Source organism: Barbus barbus (genome assembly GCF_936440315.1).
Source record: "Barbus barbus genome assembly, chromosome: 16".
Lineage (NCBI taxonomy): Eukaryota > Metazoa > Chordata > Actinopteri > Cypriniformes > Cyprinidae > Barbus > Barbus barbus.
Window position 1 is genome coordinate 29,875,312 of NC_136744.1, and position 27,424 is coordinate 29,902,735.

The window sequence follows — 27,424 nt, forward strand, 5'->3', positions numbered from 1 at the left end:
AATAAACAAAATATGATTTTATTGAAAAGATGTATGTGTAAACATTGATTTATTTCAGGTTATTTCACAATTGTATCATTTCTTTATCTTTTAAAAGAGATACTCTCAGTATCAGGGTAACACTGATAGTTTGAAAAGTCAGGAAACTAAATTCACAATGACCTCATTAGCATTAACTGCTCTTTAAAGCACCATGATCATATTTAAGGCACGGATGCATTTAAAAATCTTTAATACTGAGTTGGCTTTATTGCATCTTTCAGACAAGACATGGTGTAACAGAAGCGTTCAGATGGAGCTGCCATGTCCTTCATCAGTGGAGGTCTGCTCACGTCTCTTTGAATCTTCAGTTCCAGCCTTCTTGCTCCACACAGCCCAGCCCTGCAGCGTCATCCGGACACCTGCACGAGCGCCCAGCAGGTGTCGCCAGACATAAGTGAGTGCACCCACCATTATTGCTGGAGCAGTAGTTCTGGCCTGATGGGGAACAGTGAGTATCTCACATTAGCTCCAGTCATGGTACAAACGTGTTGTTTTAGCTACTTGAGCCAGTTACTTACATGGTTAGAAGCACCGAGCATTAAAAACTGACATCATTTATGAAGAATTTACAGTGGTGGCCAAAATTGTTAGAACACCTGGCAGGTTTTTGCCTCCAAAACATGATTTCATTTCATAATGTTCATGAAACATGCAGATGGTTGCTCTGAACACAACAAATATCAGATGAGTCATACTGTTTTTATCCACTTCTAACTTTAATATTTGGTATGTCCAACTTTTGCAGCAATTACAGCAGCACATCTCTCTGGCATAGTGGAAATACATTTCCTGAGAACTTCAACACTAATGTTATCCCATGCCTTCTGCAACTCGAGGCAAGGGCTTTCCTTTGAATGCACAATAGACCTGTTCAGTTTATTTTCCAACTTGCCCAAAATTTGCTCGATGGGGTTGAGGTCCATCAGATTCCTTCCGTCGCAGGTAGTTCTGGCAATAGTTCGTTTTATGGGTATTGTAATGGCCAATTCAACAAAAACAACTGAAACCTCTTAAATATGCCAAGTGTTCTAACAATTTTGGCCACCACTGTAAGTATAAGAGAGAAATCATACCAGACGGGCAGTGGGCATGTGCCGTGGTGATCCCGTAGAGACGTGTTCGTTTCTGGGGCTGGAACTCATCCACCTCTCGCCTAGCATATCGATCAGCTACGACTACAGCACCCCTGATCAACACAAACACACAAACCGTCAGGAAAACACTGGCTTGATGATACATATATACAGTATGTATGATATTAATAATTAATTCGATTTTTAAATGTTTTGAAATGTCTTCTGCTCATCCACATCTGCATCCATTACAAATACAGTAAAAACTGTAATATTTGTACTATTTAAAATAGCCGTTTTCTATATTGTAAAATATAATTTATTGCTGTAATGCACAGCTGTATATTCAGCATCATTACTCCAGTCTTCAGTGTCACATGATCTTCAGAAATCATTCTAATATACTGATTTACTGCTCAAGACTGATTATTATCAATGTTGAAAACAGTTGTACAGCTTCATATTTTTGTGGAAACCGTGATACATTTTATTTTTCAGGAATCTTTGATGAATAGAAAGTTCAAAAGAACAATATTTATTTGAAACAGAAATCTTTTGTGATATTATATTTCTATTATAAATGTATTTACGGTCACTTTTGATCAATATAATATGTCCTTGCTGCATAAAAGTATGAATTATATTATCACTATTAAATAATAATTAATAATAGCGTATTACAATGATTTCTAAAGGATCATGTGACACTGAAGACTGAAGTAATGATGCTGAAATTTCAGCTTTGATCACAGAAATAAATTACATTTGACAATATATTCATATAGAAAATACTTCTTTTAAATTGTAATAATATTTATAATTTTTTTATGTATTTAATAAAATAAATGCAGCCTTGGTAAGAGACTTCTTTCAAAACATTTGAAGGACCTGACACTCAATAAAAGCGTGATGCTGTTTAATTGAAAGTTCACCTCGTCCAGTCCGTGTAGTAGAGGTTTTTTCCATCAGTAGTCAGTCCGAAGGGATACTGAATTCCCTCCATAAGAAGCCTCCGAGTGCCCTGCTGCGGATTCATGCACTCCACTTTATGAGTACCTGCATCAAAAACACCAAACATCATCATTAACACAAACACATCAACTAAAGCGTTTTATGGAGCTTGTGGCTTTAATGAGCTAAACAATCAGTTGTGTGTGCCCCCCCGAGACACTCAAACAGCTGTGACTTCATTGCACTAGTAAATGTTTCTCAGTGAACTGGAGCCGTACCAGCATCCGCCCAGCACAGCAGAGACGTCTGGGGGTCGTAAGTTAAACCGTTGGGGAGGCCCAAATCATCCTTGGCCAGGACCCTGCGATTTGTGCCGTCCATGTAAGCCATCTCAATTTTGGGGGCGTCCCTGTTCCAGTCGGCCCAGTAAATGTAACTGAGGAAGAAAAAGACCTTTACAATAACTATTTCACTGCAGAAATGAATGGTACATTGGGAATCACTCAAATTCATAATGCTAAGAATGAGTGTAAACATGATTTCATGTATGATTAGAAACAAAGCTGTAATCATGGTCTAAAACTAATGCAGGTGAAATGAGAGAAAGCAATGGCCATGAAGTATTTTGCATTATTCTTAATATAACATTGTGCTGCTAAATTTAGGGTGCCTTTACACAGCCAAATTAAGGCTGCTCGGTGCCTGCTCAAAATTCAGTGTAAAGGCATAATGCCACATTAAAGCCAGATTAGATGATGCCTGCTCTGCCACCTCTGAGCAGCAATAAAAAAAATGCCACTTCAGAAGTGCTTCTGTGCCACATTTGCTGTGTAAAGAAACCTTTATTATTGAATTGTTCACATGACTTCAGATTATCACACTTAATTGTTATTAATCTTATTGATTTAACCAAGTATTGCATTGCATTTCTATCCAACTGCCTTTACTTGTCAAAATCACTGTTGTTAATTTTAGACGCTGGTTGTTTCTGGTTAGTCACGCACCCATTGGTGGGATCAGTTAGGATGGCTCTCGGGTTAACCAGGTCTGTGTTAATCAACACATGGCGCTGGGATCCGTCTAAAGAGGAAACTTCAATTCTGTCCTTCCCAGAGTCTGTCCAGAACACGTTTCTGCCCAGATGGTCGATAGCGATGCCTTCAGGACTGCTGACATCTGACACAAAAATCAGTTTGTGAATCAGTGTCAGACAACTTATGATCCTATGAAATCAAAACTGATCTTATGTGATCCACAGAAGACAGTGAATAAGTTTGAAACGATGCGGAGAGTCATTTTTGGGCACACTATTGGTTAAAATTGACTCTACCTGATTTAATGATGTGGACAGGTTCTCCTCCTTGTAGACTAGCTTTGCTAATAGCAGGTGTGCTGATGTCTGTCCAATACACCATCTTCTCCATGCAGTCGTAAGCAATTCCAATCACCACTTTCTCCTGCAAAAACGATAAAAAAGATTTACAAACATGCATGGAACAGTTTAAGATGACAACTCAACTCTAAATCTGCCTTCAGGCATTCATATATCTGTCTGTCTGTCTGTGAACGGCTGTCTAGACAAAACATGAAACCGCACATCCAGAATCTGAGTCAAATGACTCTTGGGCCAGCTTTGCATTTTTCCTTGCTTAACAAGCTTCACCGATGTTAGTCATTACAGTAAATGTTAGCATGTGAGCAGTAAATAAGAGCAGAAGGGATGAAGATTTATTCAGACTTGATTTCCCACAGTATTGCACACAAAAGGACCTAAAAAGTCCATTTCAGGGGTCAGTGGATGAAAATATAAACCCTGTGCATATGTTGCATGTGTAGCTTAACACAATCAATTGGAAATATAATCAGAAATAGAGAGAAACCATAATATTTACCATTGAAAAATTTGGGGTCAGTAAGAATGCTTTGACTCAGCAAGGATGCATTAAATTGAGCAAATACTTTATAATGTTACATAAAGATTTATATTTCAAATAAATGCTGCTCTTTTTAAATTTCTATTCATTGAAGTATCCTGAAAATAAAAATGTATCACAGTTTCTGCAAAAATTTGAAGCAGCACAACCAGTGGTCGAATTGTTAAAAAAATTAAAGGGGAATAGTGTGGGGTGGGGTTTGTCACCAATAACGATAATTAATATTTTGATGAGTGTGTTTTTGTGCTGGTTTAAGCTTGGATAAATAAATATAAGGTTTATGTATATTCCCGTAGGTGGCGGCAAGTGTCTGTTTTAATAAATTATTCATTGAACCCTTCAGTCAAACGATTCTTTTAAAATGGCTCATTCAATTAGTAATGAAGCAAGTTGACTGTCTTTACTCTTCATGAATGGATTATTATATAATTGACTCACTCTGTTCAAAAACAGATTCATTCAGGAAAAATACACAGTGTTGCTCTCTGGCTGTGTTTGGAACTAATTAATTTGCAAAACAGGAAAAAAGACACAATATTTCTAAAATGTAATTGAATGTAATAAAATGCTTTGATCACAGCAATAAATTACATTTTACAATATTGTATATACACAGAAATGAGTTACTTTAACAATATTTTAAAAATTCTTGAATACAGTTTTCTACTTAAGAAACAGTTTAGTCAAGGGCGCCTGCAGAAAACATGCGTGTTAACATCATTTTCTTTTGTAAATATTCTGCTCTGTTTCTCCTGGAAACCCTCCTCACATTCTTACGGTTAAGGAGGTTATGTAATCAGCAGAGGCAGCATATGGCTCTGATAAACAATTTGTCTCACACTAATATTTCCAAGAAAAACTAAGTTAAGCAATCTTAAAATTCCCCAGCGACCCCCCAGCAGTTCTCTGGCTCGGTCTTATCAACAGTTTAACTGAGAGAGACGAACTACGAGCAGAACACAAACCACAGTGACACGTTCGCTCGGCTGTTACTAACGTCACTATCCATTAATGCATTCCAGAGCTTCAAAACAGCAGGGAATAAATTAGAGCAAAGACTTCTGAATGAATCTACAGAGAACAACACAATTTTGTGAATGATTTGGCCTAGAACACTTCATAACAAGTATGTGCTGCACTTTCGGGGCAACACATTGAGGTAAAGGCTTTACCGGGAGGTGCAGTGCAGTCTTGGCTTCGTTCTTCTTCAGGTTGTGACCTTCCAGAGGAATATACTCAATCTTCCCGCTCTGGGCGAAGAGGATGTGGCTGCCAGGAGGCAAAGGATTGACGTTAGGATCAGGTGTTGGTCCAATCGGGCGAGGGCCATCATGACCAGGACCTGAGGAACAGAAGATGCATGAATAATTTGAAAAGTGTAATTTCTAGACCTGGACAATTCATGGAAATTAATAAGATGTTAAGAAGAAATTTAAAAATAAGTGGTGTCAAGCTTTAAAATATTTTAATTGGGTAGAAATTGCTATTCGTGAGTAAACAAATAAATAAATATACTGCAATGATAAATTCATAGGTTGTAAAGCGTAACCCCTGAATTTTATTGAAATATTTAAATATATTACCACACCTAGTTTCCATTAATATTTATAATATTTAAAGAAAATATTTTTTTATTTTATATTTATGTATAATTCTATAAAGATAAAGATCATTCTGTCATGAACATGAGCTGGAATGTCCTGTATATCCATCAGAGGGCACTTCCCATTATCCTTTGCTAGGACTCATCATGATCTAATTTCTTCCACCTGTGTGTCATTTACTAGTTTGGTGTTCACTATACAAGTTGTGCTTTTTATTCAGTCGGTGTGAGTCTGTTTTCATTCCTGCTCCCTGTCTGGATTATGTTTCACTGTTCCTGGTTGGAATAACTTTGTCTATGTTTTCCTTTAATAAACTTTTACTGCATTTAGATCCTCGCCTCATCTCGCCCTTGCCACCATTATAACAAAATGCTGTTCTTTTGAATTTTCTATTCATCTGTGAATCCTGAAAAATTAAATGTATCAGTTTCTGCAAAAATATTGTGCAGCACAACTGTTTTCAACATTAATAATAATCTGAAATTTTTGAGCAGCATATTAGAATGATTTCTGAAGGATCATGTGACACTGAAGACTGGAGTAATGATGCTGAAAATACAGCTGCGCATCACAGCCAGGAATAAATTGCAGTTTACAGTATATTCACATAAAAATTATTTATTTTAAATAGAAATAATCTCTTGCAATATAAAAATCTTTGCTGTATTTCTAAAGAAATAAATGCAGGCTTGGTGAGCAGAAGAAATGTCTCAAAAATATAGAAACAAAATCTCACTGACTCCAAACTTTTGAACAGTCTTGGATGTGAACCGCTGTTTTATGCTATCCTGCTCCTGACATTAAAGTAGGCAAAATACTTGCGTCCTCCAGAATGCATCGCAAACAAGCAATATGTGCCATTGAATGCTTGAATCTGATTGGCTGATGAACGTTCTAAGGTGAGCAATTATTTTCAGGAAAACGTACATGTCCATATCACTTCACCAAATGATTTCAGTTATTTCAAAGGTCTTACAACAGCAAAATAACCAAAGCCCACAACAACACTGGCTAAACAAATAAATATAGTAAGCAATATGATAAAAATGACAGATCATTTCCATGTTTTTCCACAAAAATAAGTTTTATATAACGTAAAGCACATACTCTCCCTTACAGACCCACACGGAAACATAATACTCGCTCTAACGTTGTTAGCACTACTCTGACGATTTTATCAGAAAAATTGTTTAGCAACATAAAAGCAACATGACATTTCTCCCAAGCGAGGTAACAACGGAGCTGTACGTGAAGAAAATTAACTTAAAGTTTCACTATTAGTAGGCACACTGCTGCCGAACACTTTTGAGAGAGACACAAACTCATGCTCTCTCTCTCTCTCTTTCTCTAATAACTTAGTTATTAACTGCATTTGTCTGCTATCAACGGCTCAAACCTCCATTACTAGGTCTAACATGACGTCTTGGAATTAGAAACGGATGCATTGGATGAGATGCGGAAGAAATTAATCCTACTCACAATAGCGATTTAAGTAAAAAACCAGATGAATGCTTTAAAATATATAATCTGATCAATGTGTTGAGGTGTGGTAGCCACAGTACAAGCCGAATAATTGACAACGCACCGTTGAATTATTGATGACGTATATGTGTAAATCAACGGCCTGTCATCAATTATTCCTTACTTATGCTTGCAAGAATATCGTAACAAGATTTCCAAATTAGTCACTGATGATTCTCGTTTCAGTTAGTCTGCTGACTTATAAGACAGTTCTCTCTGTAGACAGCAAAGCAGCTCAGTAGGTTTTGGAACAGAGTCTTTATGAGTAAAGCATGTGTAGGACTCACACTCAGGAAAGCGCCCGGGTCCCGTCCGCGTGCCAGAGATCTCCTGTGCATCGCGGTCCACGCACCAGCACTGACCAATGCTGGCGTGACACTGCATGGGGTCGTACTCGCCCTGGGCGTCGCAGGTCGGCACATACTGACCGGGCACAGGACGGGGGCCGCGGGGCCCAGCGCCCAGAACGCTCTCCCTATGCAGCTGGCAGCGCGTCTTCTCATAATCTGCACGGAAACAAACACACACACAGTTAACCCTATAAACCTTACCAACTGTATCATATTTGATATGCAAGGCCTCTAAATGATCAACATGATAAAACCTTGCTGTTAATCTTGTTTCACACTCAATCTACTGCATGTCTTCTGTCGTCTGATTGATAGTTTAGTTTTTATCCAGTAAAAGCTCTTTTAATGAAATTATACAAACGTACATCTTCAGCTGCTGCTTCTGTGTCTTTCTGCTGTCAAATCTTGATTGATTTTTAGAAAACGTAAGAATAACTTTAGCAATATTTCCAGATGAACAGTTACTGGGCTGAAGCAAATTTGCTTATTTGATTCATTAAAAAAATCATTAGAAAAATCAGTGAGTCTCAAATACGATTGTCAGAGTTTGAGCATTTAGCATCACTGGATTATACTGCATTATATGTTTTGATCATTTAAATCTCATCTTGCTAAGACATATTATTGGAGTTATAGAGTGATGTCTGATATTTGTATCATTTTATGCAAGTATCTGCTATACTTTTATAAAGATAAGGGTTCCGTGCAATCAGGCTTTTTAATGGTATAAAGGTGTTCAAAAACAACATCAACAATTTTAAGACTCGACAACCCTAGTAACCAAACTGAATGCTTATAAAGAAACGGACACAAAGGAGTAAATGATATGATTAATGAAACAGGTGATCTGGATGATAATTAACTAAACAAGGACAGGAAATACCAAATAAGGACAAAACGGAACTAAATGGAATTAACTAAACAAGGACAGGAAATACCAAATAAGGACAAAACGGAACTAAATGGAATTAACTAAACAAGGACAGGAAATACCAAATAAGGACAAAACGGAACTAAATGGAATTAACTAAACAAGGACAGGAAATACCAAATAAGGACAAAACGGAACTAAATGGAAACCGACATGTGACACCCACATAGTATGTGAAAAGTATTTGCAATGTCAACCATTGGAGGCTCAACGCTAACTGCAAACGCCTGGGCTTATGCAGATTATCAACAGATCCAGGATCAAACTTCATCTCTTTCTAAGAATGTCCAGTATTTCCACTGAAAATCAATCAGTGCTACAGCTCTGGGGTTAAATCTGAAACAGATATGCTCACGTGAGCTGCTGCGGTACATTACATCAGTCTAAAGAGCTCTGTCTGCAAATCAGGTTACAATAACAAAACTCAATGCTCTGCACACTAATCAATACCATTACTACCACAATCGTGACAGCGCTCATAATCGACATGACACACTGAAGACAAACATGCCTTAGGCACTACAGGGCTCTCAAACTAGATTTTAAAGCATGTAAACTCATTTCAGTCTGAACCAGCATATGAAGTCATGCTCCACAGATTCGGTTTTGAATTATTAAGGTAAATCTCAGGAAAAGCTTTCAAGACTATCCAGGTCATATTTTGCATAAAAAGAAATGATTTTGCATAAAATGAGGGCTATATATAAAACAAACTTACTTATATACATAACTTCAAAAATCATGCAATTTTCAAAATCAGATCAATTATATTTAAGACAGACTTGATTTAGATTTTTTTTTTAATTAGCTTGTCATTATTTTTTTAAATACTATCAGAAAAGGAATAGACTTTTTTTTTTTAAATACTAAAATAATACTAAAATATTTTTATTAAGTCTATTATTATCCTCAGCAAGGCTTTACGTATTTGATCTAAATATAGGAAAAAACAAATATTTTTATTTAAAATAAATGTTTTCATTTTGGATATATTTTAATGTGCAATTTATTCTTGTGATGCAAATTTGAATTTTCTGATGGACCATGTGACACTGAAGACTGAATTGCATTTTACAATATGTTCAATAGAAAATAGCTATTTTAAATTGCATTAATATTTCACAGTATTACTGTTTTGCTGTACTTTGATCAAATAAATGTAGCATTGGTGAGCAGATACACACACACACACACACACACACACACACACACACACACAGAAATAATTTCAAACTTTTGAGCAATATTGCATTTATTTTGTCAGTTTTAATGAGAACATATTTGACCTTCAAGCTCATAAAATTCAACAATATTGATGTCATGGGGTCCTAAAACTCTGAGAAACCAAAGCAACTGGTCAGTTCCCAGCAGACACGCAGCTGTCGAGCTGATTTTCATGGCGGCAGGGTTAAGCCGTGACATAACTCGGGGATCAAGAGGTCAGGTCATGTTGTAATATTTAAAGAGTCGATGGTCATCCGTCATTAGAACGACTGATACAGTTTGCGGCATTAACTGTGGGTAAAAGGGGTCCGAAATAACAGCATAATGAGCTTTTGTCTACTTTAAACGTTGCTCAAGGCTGGATGCTCATGCAATACGCACAGATGATTCTCCAAACCACAGCGTCCAAAAATCCGATGAAATTCTCCAAATATGCTAGAAATGGCTTTAATGGTATTTAGCAGAACAAAGCTATTTGTGAGGGTTATGGGTCTGAATGAATGAGAATAATGAGCACCGTTACAAAACCAAAAGACACAACTGATGTTCATTTAAAGCTAAAGTCTACCTGTAGAGCATTGGAAACCGTCGCCATAGAAACCAGGGTTACATTGACAGGTGAAAGATCCAGGTGTGTTGGAGCAGACAGCATTTTCATGACACTGATTCACCTGACACTCGTCTATGTCTGAAAGAGAGAAAGAAACAAACAAACAAAATGTGCCAATTAAACTAAATGTTTTGCAAAGAATTATATAAAATGTTTTAAAAATAAAGTTATATATTTATTATAAAATATTTATGATCCCACTTATACATATTAATGTTTTGAAAAACATATGTAAAATGCTTTACATTTTATTTTCTACAGCTGTTTCTGATTTTATTACGTCATTCACAGTGCTTCATAAGAAATTTAATTTTACTTAAAATAATTTTTTGCATTGAAATGACAATTAAGCACAGTTAAATGTTTAATAAATTGAATAGATAAATTTAAATTATATTTTTTTAAATAAAATAAATTATTATAATTTAAATAATTGAATAATACATTCATTATAATTAAATAAATGTTGAAATTTTAAACAAATATATTGCGTTTAAATGGTGGATAAATTTAATGTAATAAAGCTGTGTAATAAAGCTGAAAAATTAATGAATTATGCAGGTAACAGAAATAAAAGCTGATCACAGCTGAGTGTCTGTTTTCCCTCTCGGCTAATAATCACACTAAAATCCCCATTAACATCATGTCAAGTCGTTTATATTTCTCTCACAACTAATGAAGATGTAAAAAAACACCTTGTATTTACAGCAGTGGCTGACCAATAGGAGTTTTAATGACCAATATACATGTGAAATTTAATAATAAAGATTGTAAGACAAAATTTATGTATTCAAATTAAATTAAGTAAAATAAAATGTTTTTTTTATATACCAGACTGTTGAATATACACTAGGCCAAATTAACAATTCTATTAATTAATCAATCATGCAAATTAATTAACCAATAATGACCAAATATCTGCTGCTGGATCAGCCTGGAAAACATTAAAATGGTGTGTGTTCTTCTAATAAATCTTATGAAAGCATGTCTGTATAGAGAGTCAGAGACCCACCCTGACAGCTGCGTCCATCTCCCATGAACCCCGGCAGACAGGTGCAGATGTAGGACGATCCTCCGGTGTAGCTGCAGCGAGCGCGCTCAGGGACGTCACAGTCATGAGTGCCAATGCGACACGGGTCCACGGGACGCTGCACCTCTACAACACAGCACACATGCTTCAATTAACTGATGCAGATAAATATCCCTGCAGGAACTATGCATCACAAAAGAGATCTTTTAAATATCTCATTTCTCACAGACAGACTTTTGATGAAGCCTACAGCTTCTTTGTTTTAAATGCCTCTAACCTCCTTTAGAGATGTTTTGCTTTACAAAAAAACTCTTTCAGACTGTGATTCAGAAGTCACAGATCTCTATTATATATACATATATATTATATTATATATACATATGTGTGTGTGTTATATATATTATGATTTAGATTATGTTTAGTACATTACACTGTGTTTTTACGAAGTGAACATTTCAAATCAAACCCAGAAATACTGAACAAATCAATGTACCTCAAAATAAACAGAAAGGAATAAGATATTTAATATTGCTTTAAGAAAATCCATTATATGGCTGTTACAATTTAGTGCTTTTAATGACTATTAAGCACATTTAAATTTTTTATAAATGTAATAATTAAAATTAAAATTAGATTACACATTTATTAAAGTCAAATAATATGTATTACATTTAAATATTGAATACATTTAAAAATTAAATCAATGTATTACATTTAAATAATAAATAAAATTGATTGTTAATTGAATTGGGTATGTTAATTTATAATAAATGTGCAAATAAAGTGCAGAAGGCTGAAATAATGAGCAACATCCTCTGAGAATTCCTTCCAAGGTCTTTTTTTCCTCAGAAAGCTCAGAAGCAAGGAATTTTATCTCAATCTTGTCTTGGAAAAAACAACTGAAATCTTTCTTACAGAAGACCAGACTAAACAAGGGACGTGGTGTCAGTTCCTAAAGTCTTCCCATGAGAGTCAAGTCTTATGGTTTTATTTACATTATATTTAGTCGATGACTTTAGAGTTGGTTTAACACTGTGGGCATTTTATGATGCAAATCAGCTGCTTTTAATTTTAAAATCTAAATAACAGGGGGATTTTGTCAACACATAACGATGATGAATACAAACAGACATAAACACGTAGTGACTCATGAGATGCTGACGTACCAACACATGTCTGTCCGTCACTGGCGAACTGGAAACCGTCCCGACACTCGCAGCGAAACGTTCCCGGCTGGTTATTGCAGACGGCGTTCAGCCCGCAGATCTGAGGAGTTTCCCTGCATTCATCGATGTCTGATGAGAAAAGAGAAGCAGACAATCCTGAGGATTCAGCTTTTTAGACTTTGCTTTAGTGCAAGACTTCCTCAGTCACATTCCCACGAATTACTAATAATGATAGTCATTTCTCCTAATTACTGCTTTTTAAGATAACATCTGTCCTATTGGAGTAATCCCCAGCCAGGGATGGGTCACATCCGTAGAGGTCTTGGGAAATGTTCAGGCAATTTTGACATCTGATTAGAAGACTGCTTTGGAAACAGCCCCCTTAGGAAGCCAAGCAGTACTTTCATGGACAAAAAATTGATTTCCCTTCAGAAGGAAGCAGATTAGTGGCCCATTTTAAGAGGGAAATGAAACAGGAAACTCTTTTAATTGAAATGGACTGAGGATTGATTTAATTACACAGAATCTGTGATGGTACCATAGCAAGCGCGTCCGTCTCCAGTGAAGCCCGTGGCACATTCACATGTGAACTGGTTTCCTTGTCCGGGTCTGCAGACGGCGTTAGTGTCGCAGCCGTGTCTGCCAGTGAAGCAGGCGTTTTCTTCCGTTTGTCCACCTGCGGATGTGGTATAACAATCAACTGTCACTTCGCCAGAAGATCATAATACATTCAAAGAAAAAATTTCTTTAAATTCTGAGTTTATATCTCATAATTGAGAGTTTCGATCTCACAATTCTGATGTTTCTCTCGCAATTCTGAGTTTGTATCGTATAATTTAGAGTTTATATCTCACAATTGAGTTTATATCTCATAATTGAGAGTTTATAACTCACAATTCTGACTTTTTTCCTCAATTCTAACCTATTTCTCTTAATTACGAGTGTATATATCGCAATTCAGACTTTTTTCTCAAAACTGCAAGTTTATATCAAACAATTCGGAGAACTCGCAATTGCAAGTAAAAAACTAAAAATTTTGAAATAAAAAGTAGCAATAAGTAGAAACCGCATGGTCACCAGATTGGGAAGAGTAAGTAAAACTCTGGGCAGAAAAATGTATCAATTTAAGAGAAAAGCTTTAATTGGGGAATTTAAACTCTTGGTTTTAACATCTGGCAAATGCAAGCATGAAAGCTTTTTATCAATGCAAGATAATGCAATTTTCAATTGAAACATTTCCAGTATAAATAAATAAAATTATGCTTAATTAATGAGAAGCAGAAATCTTGGTCATGATTAAAATACTGTTCATCATGCAGCTGAAGAGATCTGGCCTCACCATTGACGTCTCCAATCTTGTTACTCATGGCGTAACGCAAGAGCTGTTCGCCCCTATCATACATGACGAACACCTGGTCAACACTGAGCATCTGTGTGGACGGCACGGCTCTGATGACTTCATCATGCTGGCAGCCCTGAAACGTGATGGTCTCTCTGAAATTGTAGCTTCTGCTTTGGGTCGAACGGTCCTGCAGATTGATCACATACTCCCGTGTGGATGAAGTGGTGATCACTGACAGAAGAGTCACGAGTCAATAGGTTTCATAATAGGACTTAAACACAAAGCATGACATATTGCTAATGGAGATACTTTGCATCATGCATACTTACTGCATACTCATGCATGTTTTATCATGCATACTCATACATACAGGTGCATCTCAGAAAATCAGAATATGGTGAAAAAGTTCATTTTTTCTTGTAACATTTCAAAAAGTGAAACTTTCATATATTTTAGATTCATTACATGTAAAGTAAAACACTTCAAAAGTTTTTTTGTTTTAATTATGATGATTAGAGCTTACAGCTCATGAAAGTCAAAAATCCAGTATCTCAAAATATTAGAATATTTCCTAAGATCAATCAAAAAAAGGATTTGCAAAGCAGAAAAGTTCAAGTTCTTTAAAGTATGTTCATTTATGCACTCAATACTTGGCCGGGGCTCCTTTAGCACAAACTCCAGCATCAGTGAGGAATGGCATGGAAGCGATCAGTCTGTGGCTCTGCTGAGGCACTATTGAGCCTTCAGCTCGTCTGGATTGTTGGATTGACGGTTTCTCATCTTTCTCTTGAAAATGTTCAGGTCAGGCATGTTGGCTGGTCAATCAAGCACAGTAATATCATGGTCAGCAAAGCACTTGGAAGTGGTTTTGGCAGTGTGGGCAGGTGCTAAAGTCCTGCTGGAAAAGGAAATCAGCATCTCCATAAAGCTTGTCAGCAGATGGAAGCATAAAGTGCTCTAAAATCTCCTGGTAGACGGCTGCATTGACTCTGGACTTCAGAAAACAATGGACCAACACCAGCAGACGTCACGGCAGCCCAAATCATCACAGACTTCGGAAACTTCAAACTGGACTTCAAGCAGCTTGGATTCTGTGCCTCTCCGGTCTACCTCCAGACTCCAGACATTGATTTCCAAATGAAAAGCAAAATTTGGTCCCACTTTATATTAGGTGGCCTTAACTACTATGTACTTACATTTAAATTAATCATTTGATACAATGCACTTATTGTGTACATACATGTTTTTACATTGTACTTATATTTTAAAAATACCTATATGTAATTACATATGTAATTAGTTTCTGTAGTTAAATTTATAATTACACTGTTGACCCATCCCTTACACCTTAACCCACCCTTAAACCTACCCATACTACCAAACCTGTCCCTAACCTTACCCATATCCCACCTCAATAGCAGCAAAAGTGTTTTGCAATACAATATGACCACAATAAGTACATTGTACTTATTCTTTGATGTAAGTACATAGTAGTTAAGGCCACCTAATATAAAGTGTGACCCAAAATTTTAATTTATCTGAAAAGAGGACTTTGGACCACTGAGCAACAGTCCAGTTATTTTTCTCCACAGCCCAGGTAAGATGCTTCTGACGTTGTATCTGGTTCAGAAGTGGCTTGGTAGCCCTTTTCCTGAAGACGTCTGAGCGTGGTGACTCTTGATGCACTGACTCCAGCTTCAGTCCACTCCTTGTGAAGCTCTCACAAGTGTTTGAATCAGCTTTGCTTGACAGTATTCTCAAGCTTGCAGTCATCCCTGTTGCTTGTGCACCTTTTCCTACCCAAATTCTTTCTTCCCGTCAACTTTGCATTTAATATGCTTTGATACAGCACTCTGTAAACAGCCACAGCTTTCAGTAATGACCCTCTGTGACTTACCCTCTTTGTGGAGGGTGTCAATGATTGTCTTCTGGATCATTGCAGAGTCAGCAGTCTTCCCCATTATTGTGGTTTCAAAGAACAAGAGATACACTGAATTTATACTGTAGAGATGGTCATTAATTGAAACTCAAATGTAAATATTCTAATATTTTGAGATACTGATTTTTCTTTCATGAGCTGTAAGCTCTAATCATCAAAATTAAAACAAAAAAACTTTTGAAGTGTTTTACTTTAAATGTAATGAATCTAAAATATATGAAAGTTTCACTTTTTGAAATGAGTTACAAGAAAAAATGAACTTTTTCACCATATTCTAATTTTCTGAGATGCACGTTTTATCATCCATACTCATTCATATTTTATTATGCATCCTCATGCATGCTCATTCGTGTTTTACTCATACATACTCATACATGTTTTATCATCCATATTCATATACACTCATGCATGTTTTATAATGCATCCTCATGCATGTTTGATCATACATATACTTCCTCATGCAAGTTTTATCATGCATACTCATGTATGTTTTATCATGCATACTCATACATACTCATTTGTGTTTTATAGTTGCATACATTATAGTATTATTATTATGCATACTCATTTTTATGCATACACATGCAGTCAAGATGGTTTGACTCACAGTTGGTGCTGTACTGGTAGATCTCTGTGTAGGGGTCGATCTGAACTGTGGCTCCCTGAGGAACCTCAGGAATCTTTCCTTCAAGTCTGGTGTCAACCATCAGGTGGTCGTGCTCATCAATGCCTTTGAACTCCTGAGAGATGGTCAACCTTTCCCCGCCTGGCTGGAAGGTCACGTCGGCCTGACGTCTGAACTCTCCGCCTGACAGACAGGTCAAAGAGGAAGTGTAAGGCGGGATTTCCATCAAACCGCACAGCAAACAACTCTTGTGTGTCAAAACAGAGAGTATAACTTCTGCTCTTCCCTCACAATGCATCTTACAGCTTCCTATACATCTAACACTCGTTCGTTTAAGTGCTTCTGCATCCAAATAACTGCTCGGAAAATTTCATGCATGTTTTATAATGAAATTAAAAAGGGAAGTATTACTAGCACTCCTACATTCAATATTGAATGATTTCATCTGCATATGTCATAATAAAAAGATTTAGGAAATACTGAACTATGAGAAAAGATATCTAGCTATCTAAATCAGGGGTTTTTAATCTTTTTGATACCAGGGACAGACAATCCTAAAATATTTATGCAGTTATATATATTTTTAAGACCCCGTTTACATTCGAAAAAATTATATTATAAATACATGTAAAATATTTTGAAAATAATTGGATTCAACTCATTATAGCATGGTACTGTTATATGTATTATTTATTGATTGACTGATACATTTCTTTTATTTTAATACATTTTTAAATGCATTTACTTAGTTTAATTTAGTTTTTATTTATTTATTTGTTTTCCTCATTTTGTAACCTCTGATCTAAATCAGCGTTGTTTTAGTATCACTATTATACTAGTAGACACTATTATAGTTTTTATTAATATTTAGATTTTCGATTATCAGTATTTCTTTTTACTTTTATATTTTCATTTTTATTTGCGTTAAAGTTTTAGCGTGCTTTTGCCTTTTTTAATAGTGTTTGTTATTATTTGTTTTATATGTCTACTGTATATAGTTTTTATTCATTTTTATTGAATTTTAGCTTTAATTATTTTAGTACATCAAGTAAATCAGGTTAAAATGTAAAATATTGCCTTGCCAATAAACTGAAATAAGCTTAAGTTTAATGTTTCAGTTAACATTAAATTTTTTGTTTCAAGTAATGAAGATGTTTTGGATGATTTTTATGGTTTATTTTCATTTTCAGTTTTAGTAAACTATAATAACCCTGAGCTAAATAAGATCTATTTGATATAACAGTTAAAAATGTATGGTCAGATGGATCCTTTATCAAGCACTTCTCATTATATGATATCTCTGAGAATCTCACCAATGATGCTGAAGCCGTTCTTGAAGCCCGGCTGCTGAAGTGCAAAGGCCCAGCCGATGATTCCTCCGACGGACGACAGCGGCTGCAGAGAGAAGCCAACGATCGGTGGAATGGCACTGATGGCCACATACGCTCTTCCGTCATTCACCACCACATACGAGTGGAGATCATTACTGGCAAAATCCACAGGCACCGGTGAGTTTCCCACAGACACCCTTCCACTCACTTTACCGTTCATCCTCTGAGGAATACCTGTCAAAGATCATCAGACATCATTATTTTTCTCTGCTTTCAGTGATCATAACCCAACATAAGAAAACATTTCTATAACAGAAATGAAACCAATAACAGCTGAAGTCCATTATAGAGGCATTACCATCAGGTACACACTGAACCCCACTGCCGTAGTATCCAGGTTTACACTGGCAGCATCGTCCGCTCCGATAATTCCTGCATTCGCCAAATTTGGAGCATTTCTGTCCGTCACATTCACCAGAGTTGTATGTAAATACTGTATGCGAAAAAAAGACAAAAAATAGATCATTTTAGCTCAAGAAAAGTGCAAAGTCGTTGATTGTTCTAGCAAATAAGCCATTCATGCTGACCGTCAACCTCGATGTTGTCTTCATTTTCGATTTCCACGACCGCCGGTCGTTCAGGTCTGTACTGAACCGTCTGCACCTGGATGGGTGGAGGATGTTCTGGACGATCATAAACTCCATCCAGGCTCTCCTGCTGGACGTCAGGATACACAGGGTGTTGATGGTTGTGGAAATCCAAAGGTAAGTTTAGCACTTCTCCAGGAGCGACGTCCGTGAAGTGAGGGAACGTTCCTATTTCATACACCCACACACCACGCTTTCCGGAGTTAGTGAGCCTGGAAAACACATCCAACCGCATCAAGGGAAAACATGATCAAAGTACACTTACACTGCTATACTGGACATGCCACAAAACATTATTAGTTCCCTTAAAAATAAAAATCCAGTTGCTCCAATGGATCATAAATAGAGAAATGTTTAACTATCTTCACAAAGATCTTTTTCTTTACAATTCATAGTGACTGCATCTGTCAAGCTCCAAAAATGACAAAAAGTACCATAAGGCTATTAGATAAAAGTAGGCAAAACTGCAAAAAAATTATTTTACATACTTCATATTGTCTTCCATTATAAATTTCTAAAAATTCTTAAATCAAGACACATTTCATTAAGAAAAATGGCTTTATAGATATTGCATATAAACAGATATAGACATAAATCAACAAAAGCATGCTTAAATGCTTATACTTAAGCAAAAATAGATAAGATATTTAATTTAGTTTTATGAAAAATTGATCAATTATGAAAAGTTTATGCATAAAACAAGAAAAAACATGTCTGTCAATGGGGTAATAAAAATACACTTTTTTATAATAAGGTTTATATTGTTGACCCAATTGACATTTTTCTTGTTTTAAGTATATATTGACAAAATTTTGATAATTGTTTTAGAAAACAAGACTTAATATCTTAAGCTTTTTTGTTTCTCTAGAAAATGTATCTTGATTAAAGAATGTTTAGATTTTTGTATTAAAGAAAAAAATAGTTTTTGCCGATCTCAATAAAATATTTTACCTCAAAGCGGATAAAAAATTTAATAAAAATGAATGTGCTTGATTATTTGATATAAACATTCCTAAATATAAACAAATCAATATAAACATTCTTAATGCATGATAAATTTAATTGTTAAGGAAAAATACTTCAAGATATCAAGCTTTGTTTGCAGAATTTTTTTTAATCAAAATTAATTGATTTATTCATTTATAAAAGTTTATGCTTAAAAAAAGAAAAAATGTCAATGGGTCAGAAAAACAAAAGTGTTTGTGTATTTGTTTTTTAACTCAATTTTTATACTTTTTTTCAGAAAACAATAATTAATATCTTAAGTATTTTGCTTCAAGTAAATTTTTCTTGGTTTAATACTGTTTAGATATTTGTTCTGGAAAACCAGACAAAAATACAGATTAAGAAAAGAATTGTTTGCACTTCATTCGACTGAGGAACAGATGCTATTCACTGAAATTGTCCTCTTTTGCAGCTCTTAAATCTCATGCTCCATAAAGCTATTGTATGCTTCTATGATTAGTTTAAGGAGCATTATGGTGTTTTTTGGTCCATTTTGGAGTTTGGGTCATGATATAATTGTATAGAAAAGACCTGCATAAAGCTTCTTCTACTTTTTAGTTTCAGTAGTGAAGTATTTTTACTTTACTCAAGGAAATTTAAAAAGTATCAGTAGTTTATCAGCGTTTTTCTTCCAACATTCCAAAGCATGATGTCATTCTTTTTACTGCACTACATTTCATAAAAATTGTTCGTTTTACCTTTAATACTGAAGAACATTAAATTAATTTAGTATTTTCTTGTACTCAAGTAAATCTTTGAATTACTTTTACTTGAGTAAAAATAAGAATAGATTTCTAATGTAATTAAATATTAAAGTAGAGTTTTCTAAAGAAAAACACTGATAAAGTACAGACACTTGAAAAGTACTTTTAAAGCGGAGTAAAAATACTTCACTACTGTCCGCTTCTGTATTTATATTTAGGTGAACTCCAGCACTAACAGCAACCAAACGTACTCAGCTAAGTTCTTGACAGATGCCTCGGTGTCGTCTGTGATGCGATAGTACGGTCCTTGCTTCTTATAAAGCACTAAGTAAGTCTCCAGTCCTTTACTGAAGCCGGCGTGCATCGTGTAGCTGCTGGTGCTCTGGAACTGCATGGCTTCTCTCGGGTAGAGAAGAATCGCAAAGGACATCGTCTCCAAAGAAGCGATGACCAGTTGAAACGTATTCCGCTATAAGAATAAAGAACATGATTTATTAACTCTTTAAGTGTATTTGTACACAATCAGTTAAAGGGGTCATATGACGTTGCTAAAAAAGAACATTATTTTGTGTATTTGGTGTAATTGCAATGTGTTTATGCGGTTTAAGATTCAGAAAACACATTATTTTCCACATACTGTACATTATTGTTGCTCCTCTATGCTACACCTTTCTGAAACGCGTCGATTTTTACAAAGCTCATCGTTCTGAGAAGCGAGCTGTGCTCTGATTGGCCAGCTATCCAGTGCTTTGTGATTGGCCGAATACCTCAAGGGTGTGACAGAAATGTTACGCCCCTCACCGTATTGTGATGCCGTGTCCCGGCGAGACGACACAAAAACAATAAAACCCATTATAAACGAGGCATTTGTTGCATCCAGTGGGGACATAATTACTGATTATACTGACTTAAACTGTCTTTTCACGTAAACATTACCATGTCTGCATTTGTGATCTACACTGCTCAAAACAGCCTTTGTGAGAGCCAGCATTGTAGGCTACTCTCCTGCCAGGTTCAGGAAATAGTCCTCCATAAAATGCGCTGCACACACTTTAATATTTGTGTTGAACTGTTCTGGAACAGTGTTGTAATTAAATACAACTTAACCACTGATTTCTAGTTGTGTCCTCTTTTGGAAGCCCAAACAAAATACTTTTATAAAGAATATGTCTTTGGTTTTGAGACTTTGGTCTTTGCAACTTCAGGGATCTTATCTATCCATGAACAGCTTGTAACAGTCCAAAGAGAAAGGAAAACTTGAAATGGCATCATATGACCCCTTTAAATCCATTACTCTTATAATTCACACATACAGCAATCTACAATGACAAAGCCATTGGAAGTCATTCCCCTTCAATAAGAGTCTGTGACTGAAGTTGCTGAAAAAACATCTCATTTTTATGTAGTTCAAGTAAAATATTAAAATGACCAAAACTAAAACTGAAATAAATATTAATAAAACTATTCAGACATATAAATAGTGGTGATTTAATTGAAAAACTTGAGGCCCTAAAATTACTAAAACTAACAAATATTAATTAAAATAAAAACTAATAAAAAAAATGACAAAAATACACAACAAAATTACTAAAAATTACATTTTAATTTTAAATTAAAATACTTCAAAATATTAATAACATGTTCAAATATTATATTAATTATACTAAAATAACACTGGATTTTTCCCACTTGTTTTTAAGTGAAAAAGATCTGCAAAGATCTGTAAAATACTTCAAATAAAATAAAAATTTAAACCTTAATATCTGACGTAATTATGCTTTAAACATATATAACAAATATAAACACAATTAAAAAAAACTAATAGAAATGTCAAAAAACACAACAAAATTAATGAAATAATAGTATATTAATTATTCTAAAATAACTCTTGTAAAAGTAAAAATACATTATATTAATATATTCAAAATATAACCTATATGAAGCCTTAAAATCTTATGCAATTATACTTTAATTATGCTGTAAACATGTTAAAGCTAATTAAACTTGTCCTTAGGATTTGTAAATATTTTAATTGGAAAATAACGCAAAAATACTTTTTAGGAATTATGTATTTTGCAGTACAAGTGAGTTGGATGGATGCATTAATAATTGTAATGCATTTTTCTCAGGTCCAGAACGTATGCGAATGCAGATGCTTGATTTTCACAGATTTGCCAATAAAGCAGTAGGAAAGACCAACGATACATCCATGAAAAATGCATGCTAAAAATGGCTGTATGTGTGAACGGCCCACAAGTAAACTGAACCTCACTCTTCCGGTGGGCTCCAGTCCGTCTCCTCTGCTCTCAGCCTGATGGGACGCCACATCCACCCATGTGACCACCACAGCACTGATGGGGGTCACCACGTCATCCTCAGGGAAGGCTCTGTTGATGTGCTCGGCCGCCTGCTGTAGAAGAGCCGGACTGGAGTCCTGGCGGAAGAACACCTTTCCTACACCATCGCTGGTGTCCAGGTCGCCCTGCAGAGCAGCGATCATCCCAAAACCGGCCGGCATGTTGCCCAGATACTCGGATTCTCCTGCTGGCTTCTCCAGAGCAACAAAGCCATTGGTGTTGATCTAAAAGTGAGAGACAGAAGAGATAGAAACAGATGCTGGCAATGGAAATCAATAGCCATAACAAAAACACTACAACACAATTATTTTTAATGACGTTCAGTTTGGTTAATGATTACATCTACAGCACCACTGCACGTCAGATTATGTTTTATCACATTATCTACACACACAAGAGTAAAATCACAGAAACTATCTTAAAAACTAAAACAATACTGGTCAAAACTCTGAACTCGCAATGCAATACAAAAGACATTCAACTGATGATTGTGACTTATTTTGTAGACATAATAAGATTACAAAAGAGGACAAAGCAACAAAGTCTCCATGCATGGTGTCCTGGAAAACTCTCCCTACAGCAGAATGAGCAAAAACTACAGTCTATTTAGCACAGCCAAAATTAAATCTTAAAATTCAAAAGGCCTGATCTTGTGATGTTGGTCAGGTTCTTGACCTGATTCACTGATCCTGTATTATGGCTGAGGAGTGCCGTTTCTAATGATTGTTTTCAAAGAGGTTTCCGGGTGGCTCATCCTAGAATTGTTCACCTATTGTTTCATAAATACTGTGTACGTCAGTATATGGTCACATGCTGGAAGTTGGATAAAGTGCCTGGTAAACGCATAGATGTAAATACTTCGGATTTTCACATATTCAGGCATATAGACAGCATCAAAACTCCTCTGGCAATAAACCTACATATGGTTTAATAAGTCATCTTTGTACATTACAATTTACCATAGCGAATTATTAAAACTGAACAGCTACAAAAATAGGACTTTTTAAAACAGATTTAACATGAAAACAGTTTAGCGAAGAATGAATGAGGAAATGTTAGCGGTTAAATAAGGAATGTCATGCATATTGTTGATCATTTGTACAAAGACTGTTCAACACCTCACTAAAACAGATGTGCATGCTTGGACTACATTTCCAGATGTTTTTCAAATGCTACAACACACGCACTTTGTATTCAGCGGGAGACCCTATAAATCCTGAAGAAGGACAGTTTCATTCCTTCATGTGACTTTGACATTCATTCAGTCTGCTCTCAAACGCTGGAGTTATTTCAGCTTTACAAAACAACAAGATACAGCCATGAATTCTGCTAAAATACTCATGCTAAGAACCACAACAGCTCGAAAAAGGAAAAGGAAATTGGCAAAGTAGACCTGTGGGAAAGGAAGTATTCAAGGGATTGTAATTAGGAATGTTTTTGTTAGTCGAGTCCTCTGACAAGGTTCCTACACATTTTTCATTTCAATATTCCATACTTTTCCAGACTCAAATTTCCAAACCTCTCAGTAGATTTTCAGACCATATTTAAAGGGTTACTCCACCCCAAAATGAAAATTGTCATTAATCACTTACCCCCATGTTGTTCCAAACCCGTAAAAGCTTTGTTCGTCTTCAGAACACAATTTAAGATATTTTGGATGAAAACCGGGAGGCTTGTGACTGTCCCATTGACTGCATACTAAATTGCACTGTCAAGACCCAGAAAAGTATGAAAAGCATCATCAGAACAGTCCATCTGCCTTTAGTGGTTCAATCTGAATTTAATGAAGCGACGAGAACACTTGACAATGACTTTATTCAACAGTTCGACTCCTCTGGTTCAGCGTAACGCCATTTTGGAGAATATCCGCTGGACGCAAGCAGCGTATGCTCTTGTGTGTCAGCCGCATACCGGATACACAGTTTTCATTCAAATCAAAGCGTAAACAAACATAGAAGACGTATCCTTGTGACACGGCTGACACACAAGAGCGTACGTTGCTTGTGTCCAGCGGATTGGCGGATTGGCCAAAATGGCGCTTCGCTGAACAAGAGACAAATTGTTGAATAAAGACATTGTTTTGTCAGGAAAAGTGTTCTCGTCGCTTCATTAAATTCAGATTGAACCACTAAAGGCAGATGGACTATTCTGACTATGCTTTTTATACTTTTCTTGGTCTTGACAGTGCAATTTACTATGCAGTCAATGGGAGCGAGCCTCCCGGTTTTCATCCAAAATATCTTAAATTGTGTTCAATAGTTGGGGGGGGGGGGGGGGGGGTTTGCATGGAAACCAAAGGTTAAATCATCTGAACAGTGCAGGATCTGATTCACCCAATCAATACGCACTTAAGCAGGACTGTATCTGCAGTATTTCACCACTGGAGTCACTCAAAGAGTCACTCAAAATCAACATAAAGCAAAACTGACGCTATTAACGATTTCGATAAACATTCCTGCTCTAATTGTTAATGATTCATCAGAGAAATCAATCACTCACTCACTTATCTATGAATGAAGTCAAGTTCTTCCCTTCATTTCTTTTCACAAAGAATATATTGTAAACAAAAAACTTAAATGGATTCATATATATTGATATCCATCATATGATATCTAAAACAATGTTTTGCATAAAATCCCAAAACATTATACTGCATACTGTATTTAATCATTCTGCTATAACCAGCTCATCATGAGTTTATCTGACAATAAACCAACTCTATGAAGTACTCAAAGCTAAATAACAATGCTGTTTCAAAACTTCTTCAAACAATCTGTAACTCAATTACCACTGAAACACAGCATTTCCATTTTAAGACAGTATAATGAGCTGTTTTGTCTGTTGTATGTCGATGAGAATTGCTGCTGTAGTTACAAGTCAATCAGATGGACGAGAAAACATTGCAAAAACAAACCGCAAAGCGTTTGCATTATGAACATTATTAATCTTTTATTTCTGTTTCAGTAATTCATCCTAAACATATTTGCATGTATTAATGCTATAAAATGCTATAAGACCCAGCTAACAAAAAATTAAATGTTATTTCAAACTTCACTCATTCAAGACGTGCAGTTTTTAACATGTTTTATATTAACACTGGAAGAAAACATTAAGGGAATGCTCAATTTGATCATTTTGCAAACATTCTGGGAACGTTACAGACTAATGTCCAACTAAAATGTTACATGAATGATGTATAAATTGTGCTAATGTCTCAATAATGTTATTAAGGGCCAGATAATTTTGAACGAATGTCCTATTAATATTACTGGAAGAATGCTTCATTGTAACTTTGAGAGAACGTTTCCAGAACATTCTGAGAACATTCCCTGTTAGCTCGGAATACTGTATGTAGTTCATAAATATGACTATGAACTAATATATTTGAATGTATTTGTAGCACTGCTGGGTTGACCTGCTAAACATTATTTCAAAGTGTAACTATACTGATTTAATAGCTTATACCTAAAAATATTTTAAAATAGCATCACTATTCTGGACATATATCATGGTAAATTGGCCTTTAAGTGGGATAAATAGTGTATGAATATGGCAATTATTTTTTTAACATTGTTTATATCAAAGTATGTTGTACTAAGGTCTTCATATTATTATGGAAGTGAATGCATTGCAGTATTGTATATCATCAGTGTTACTTTGTAAATGTAATAGGTTACAAATTACAAGTTACTCTACTTAAAATGTAATAAGTAGTAGTGTAACTATTTCAATTACTTTATTAAAGTAACTTACATTTGATTACTTTTCTAAATTTCTAACAAAAGTTTTCAACTGTTAGTCATTTTGAAACATTTAAAGCAGGAGGGGTTATCCTTACAGTAGAACTCAACACTGATTACTGCCAGACTTCTCACTTTAATTAGGACTATAACAATTTAATTTTAAAGCACAGCCACCACAAAATCAGATTTTAGCACCTGTGTTTACTTTGAGATGATTCTGAGGTAAATACAGATTTAAAACCATAACAAGAAATAGTTTAATACTAGCTATGATTCAGTTTTTGAAATCTTTGCACAGCTATGAGAGAAAACACTGGCATCTAAAAAAATATATATATACATGAACACAAATAGAAAATAAAACACCTATCGAATAAGCTTGTGTCCTTAACTCCTGAAACTCATATTTTAGAGCAATCAGTGCAATTTGGGAAAGAAATCAATCAAATCTGTATGTGTGAAAGAAAATATTCAGATGTAACCTTCTTTGTAATCGTTAGCACTTTCATAAGTAACAGTAATTTAATTCCACGTTTTTTTCTCAGTAACTGTAACAGATTTGTTACATTTATTTTGTAATTCTGTTCCGTAATTCCGTTACATGTAACTAGTAACTCGGCAACACTGTAGCCTCTATCATTCATAGCTCAAACACTCACGTAAATCTTGTCGAACTGTCCATCGTAAAATGTTAGGGGCTTCTTCAGCGTGATCTGCTGAGTCTCGTCGTTGCCTTCATGAAGAGACTGGTCTCCTGCGCTTCTCCCGAATGGAAAAAGTTCTTGTCGTGTTATCCCGCTGACACACACTGACAATCCCAATAATAAGATCCACACTGGCCATCTCTGCCCCTGCCGACCCATGTCCAGTCCTGAAGCTGAAGCTGAAGCTGCCTGAGACTCACTGACTGACTGCCTGAGGTGAAAGCCCGTTTTAACCAGCAGCGCGCAGTATGTTCCAGTCTCAGGACCTCAGGTCTAGGACCGCAGCTCTAGGACACTATTTCTTTGTGACAGCGCCATCTAGCCAATTCTATTCCAACAGAGCAGACCTGATTCAAACATCAAACATACAGATGCAAAGACTACACTGAAAAAAATAAAATAAAACATATTCCGTAAAATGTACTGTAAAAAACTAACCAAAAAAACTGGCAGCTGTGGTTGCCAGAATTTTACCGTAAAAAGTACGGTAGCAACATTTTAGGGTTTATTTAACTTAAGTTGACAATTAAAATTTAAAATATTAATAAACCAACCTATTGAAGTTCTGAAATCTGATAACCATCACATAAT

At 35.6% G+C, this 27,424-nt stretch overlaps 1 protein-coding gene across 1 annotated transcript; it reads right to left on the reverse strand.

The window, feature by feature from the left end:
* Positions 1-27,143, reverse strand: nid1a (nidogen 1a). The gene is made up of 20 exons (XM_079437064.1): positions 26,789-27,143; positions 22,302-22,610; positions 20,281-20,498; positions 18,261-18,532; positions 18,032-18,166; positions 17,656-17,907; positions 16,325-16,525; positions 13,776-14,009; positions 12,975-13,112; positions 12,437-12,565; positions 11,253-11,396; positions 10,199-10,318; positions 7,413-7,631; positions 5,173-5,342; positions 3,397-3,523; positions 3,071-3,242; positions 2,345-2,502; positions 2,048-2,171; positions 1,116-1,228; positions 1-477 (listed from the first exon to the last, which is right to left on the reverse strand). The coding sequence occupies exons 1-20, from the start codon at positions 26,990-26,992 to the stop codon at positions 347-349; spliced, it is 3,570 nt and encodes a 1,189-aa protein (XP_079293190.1). The 5' UTR covers positions 26,993-27,143; the 3' UTR covers positions 1-346.
* Positions 27,144-27,424: the final 281 nt, after the last annotated feature.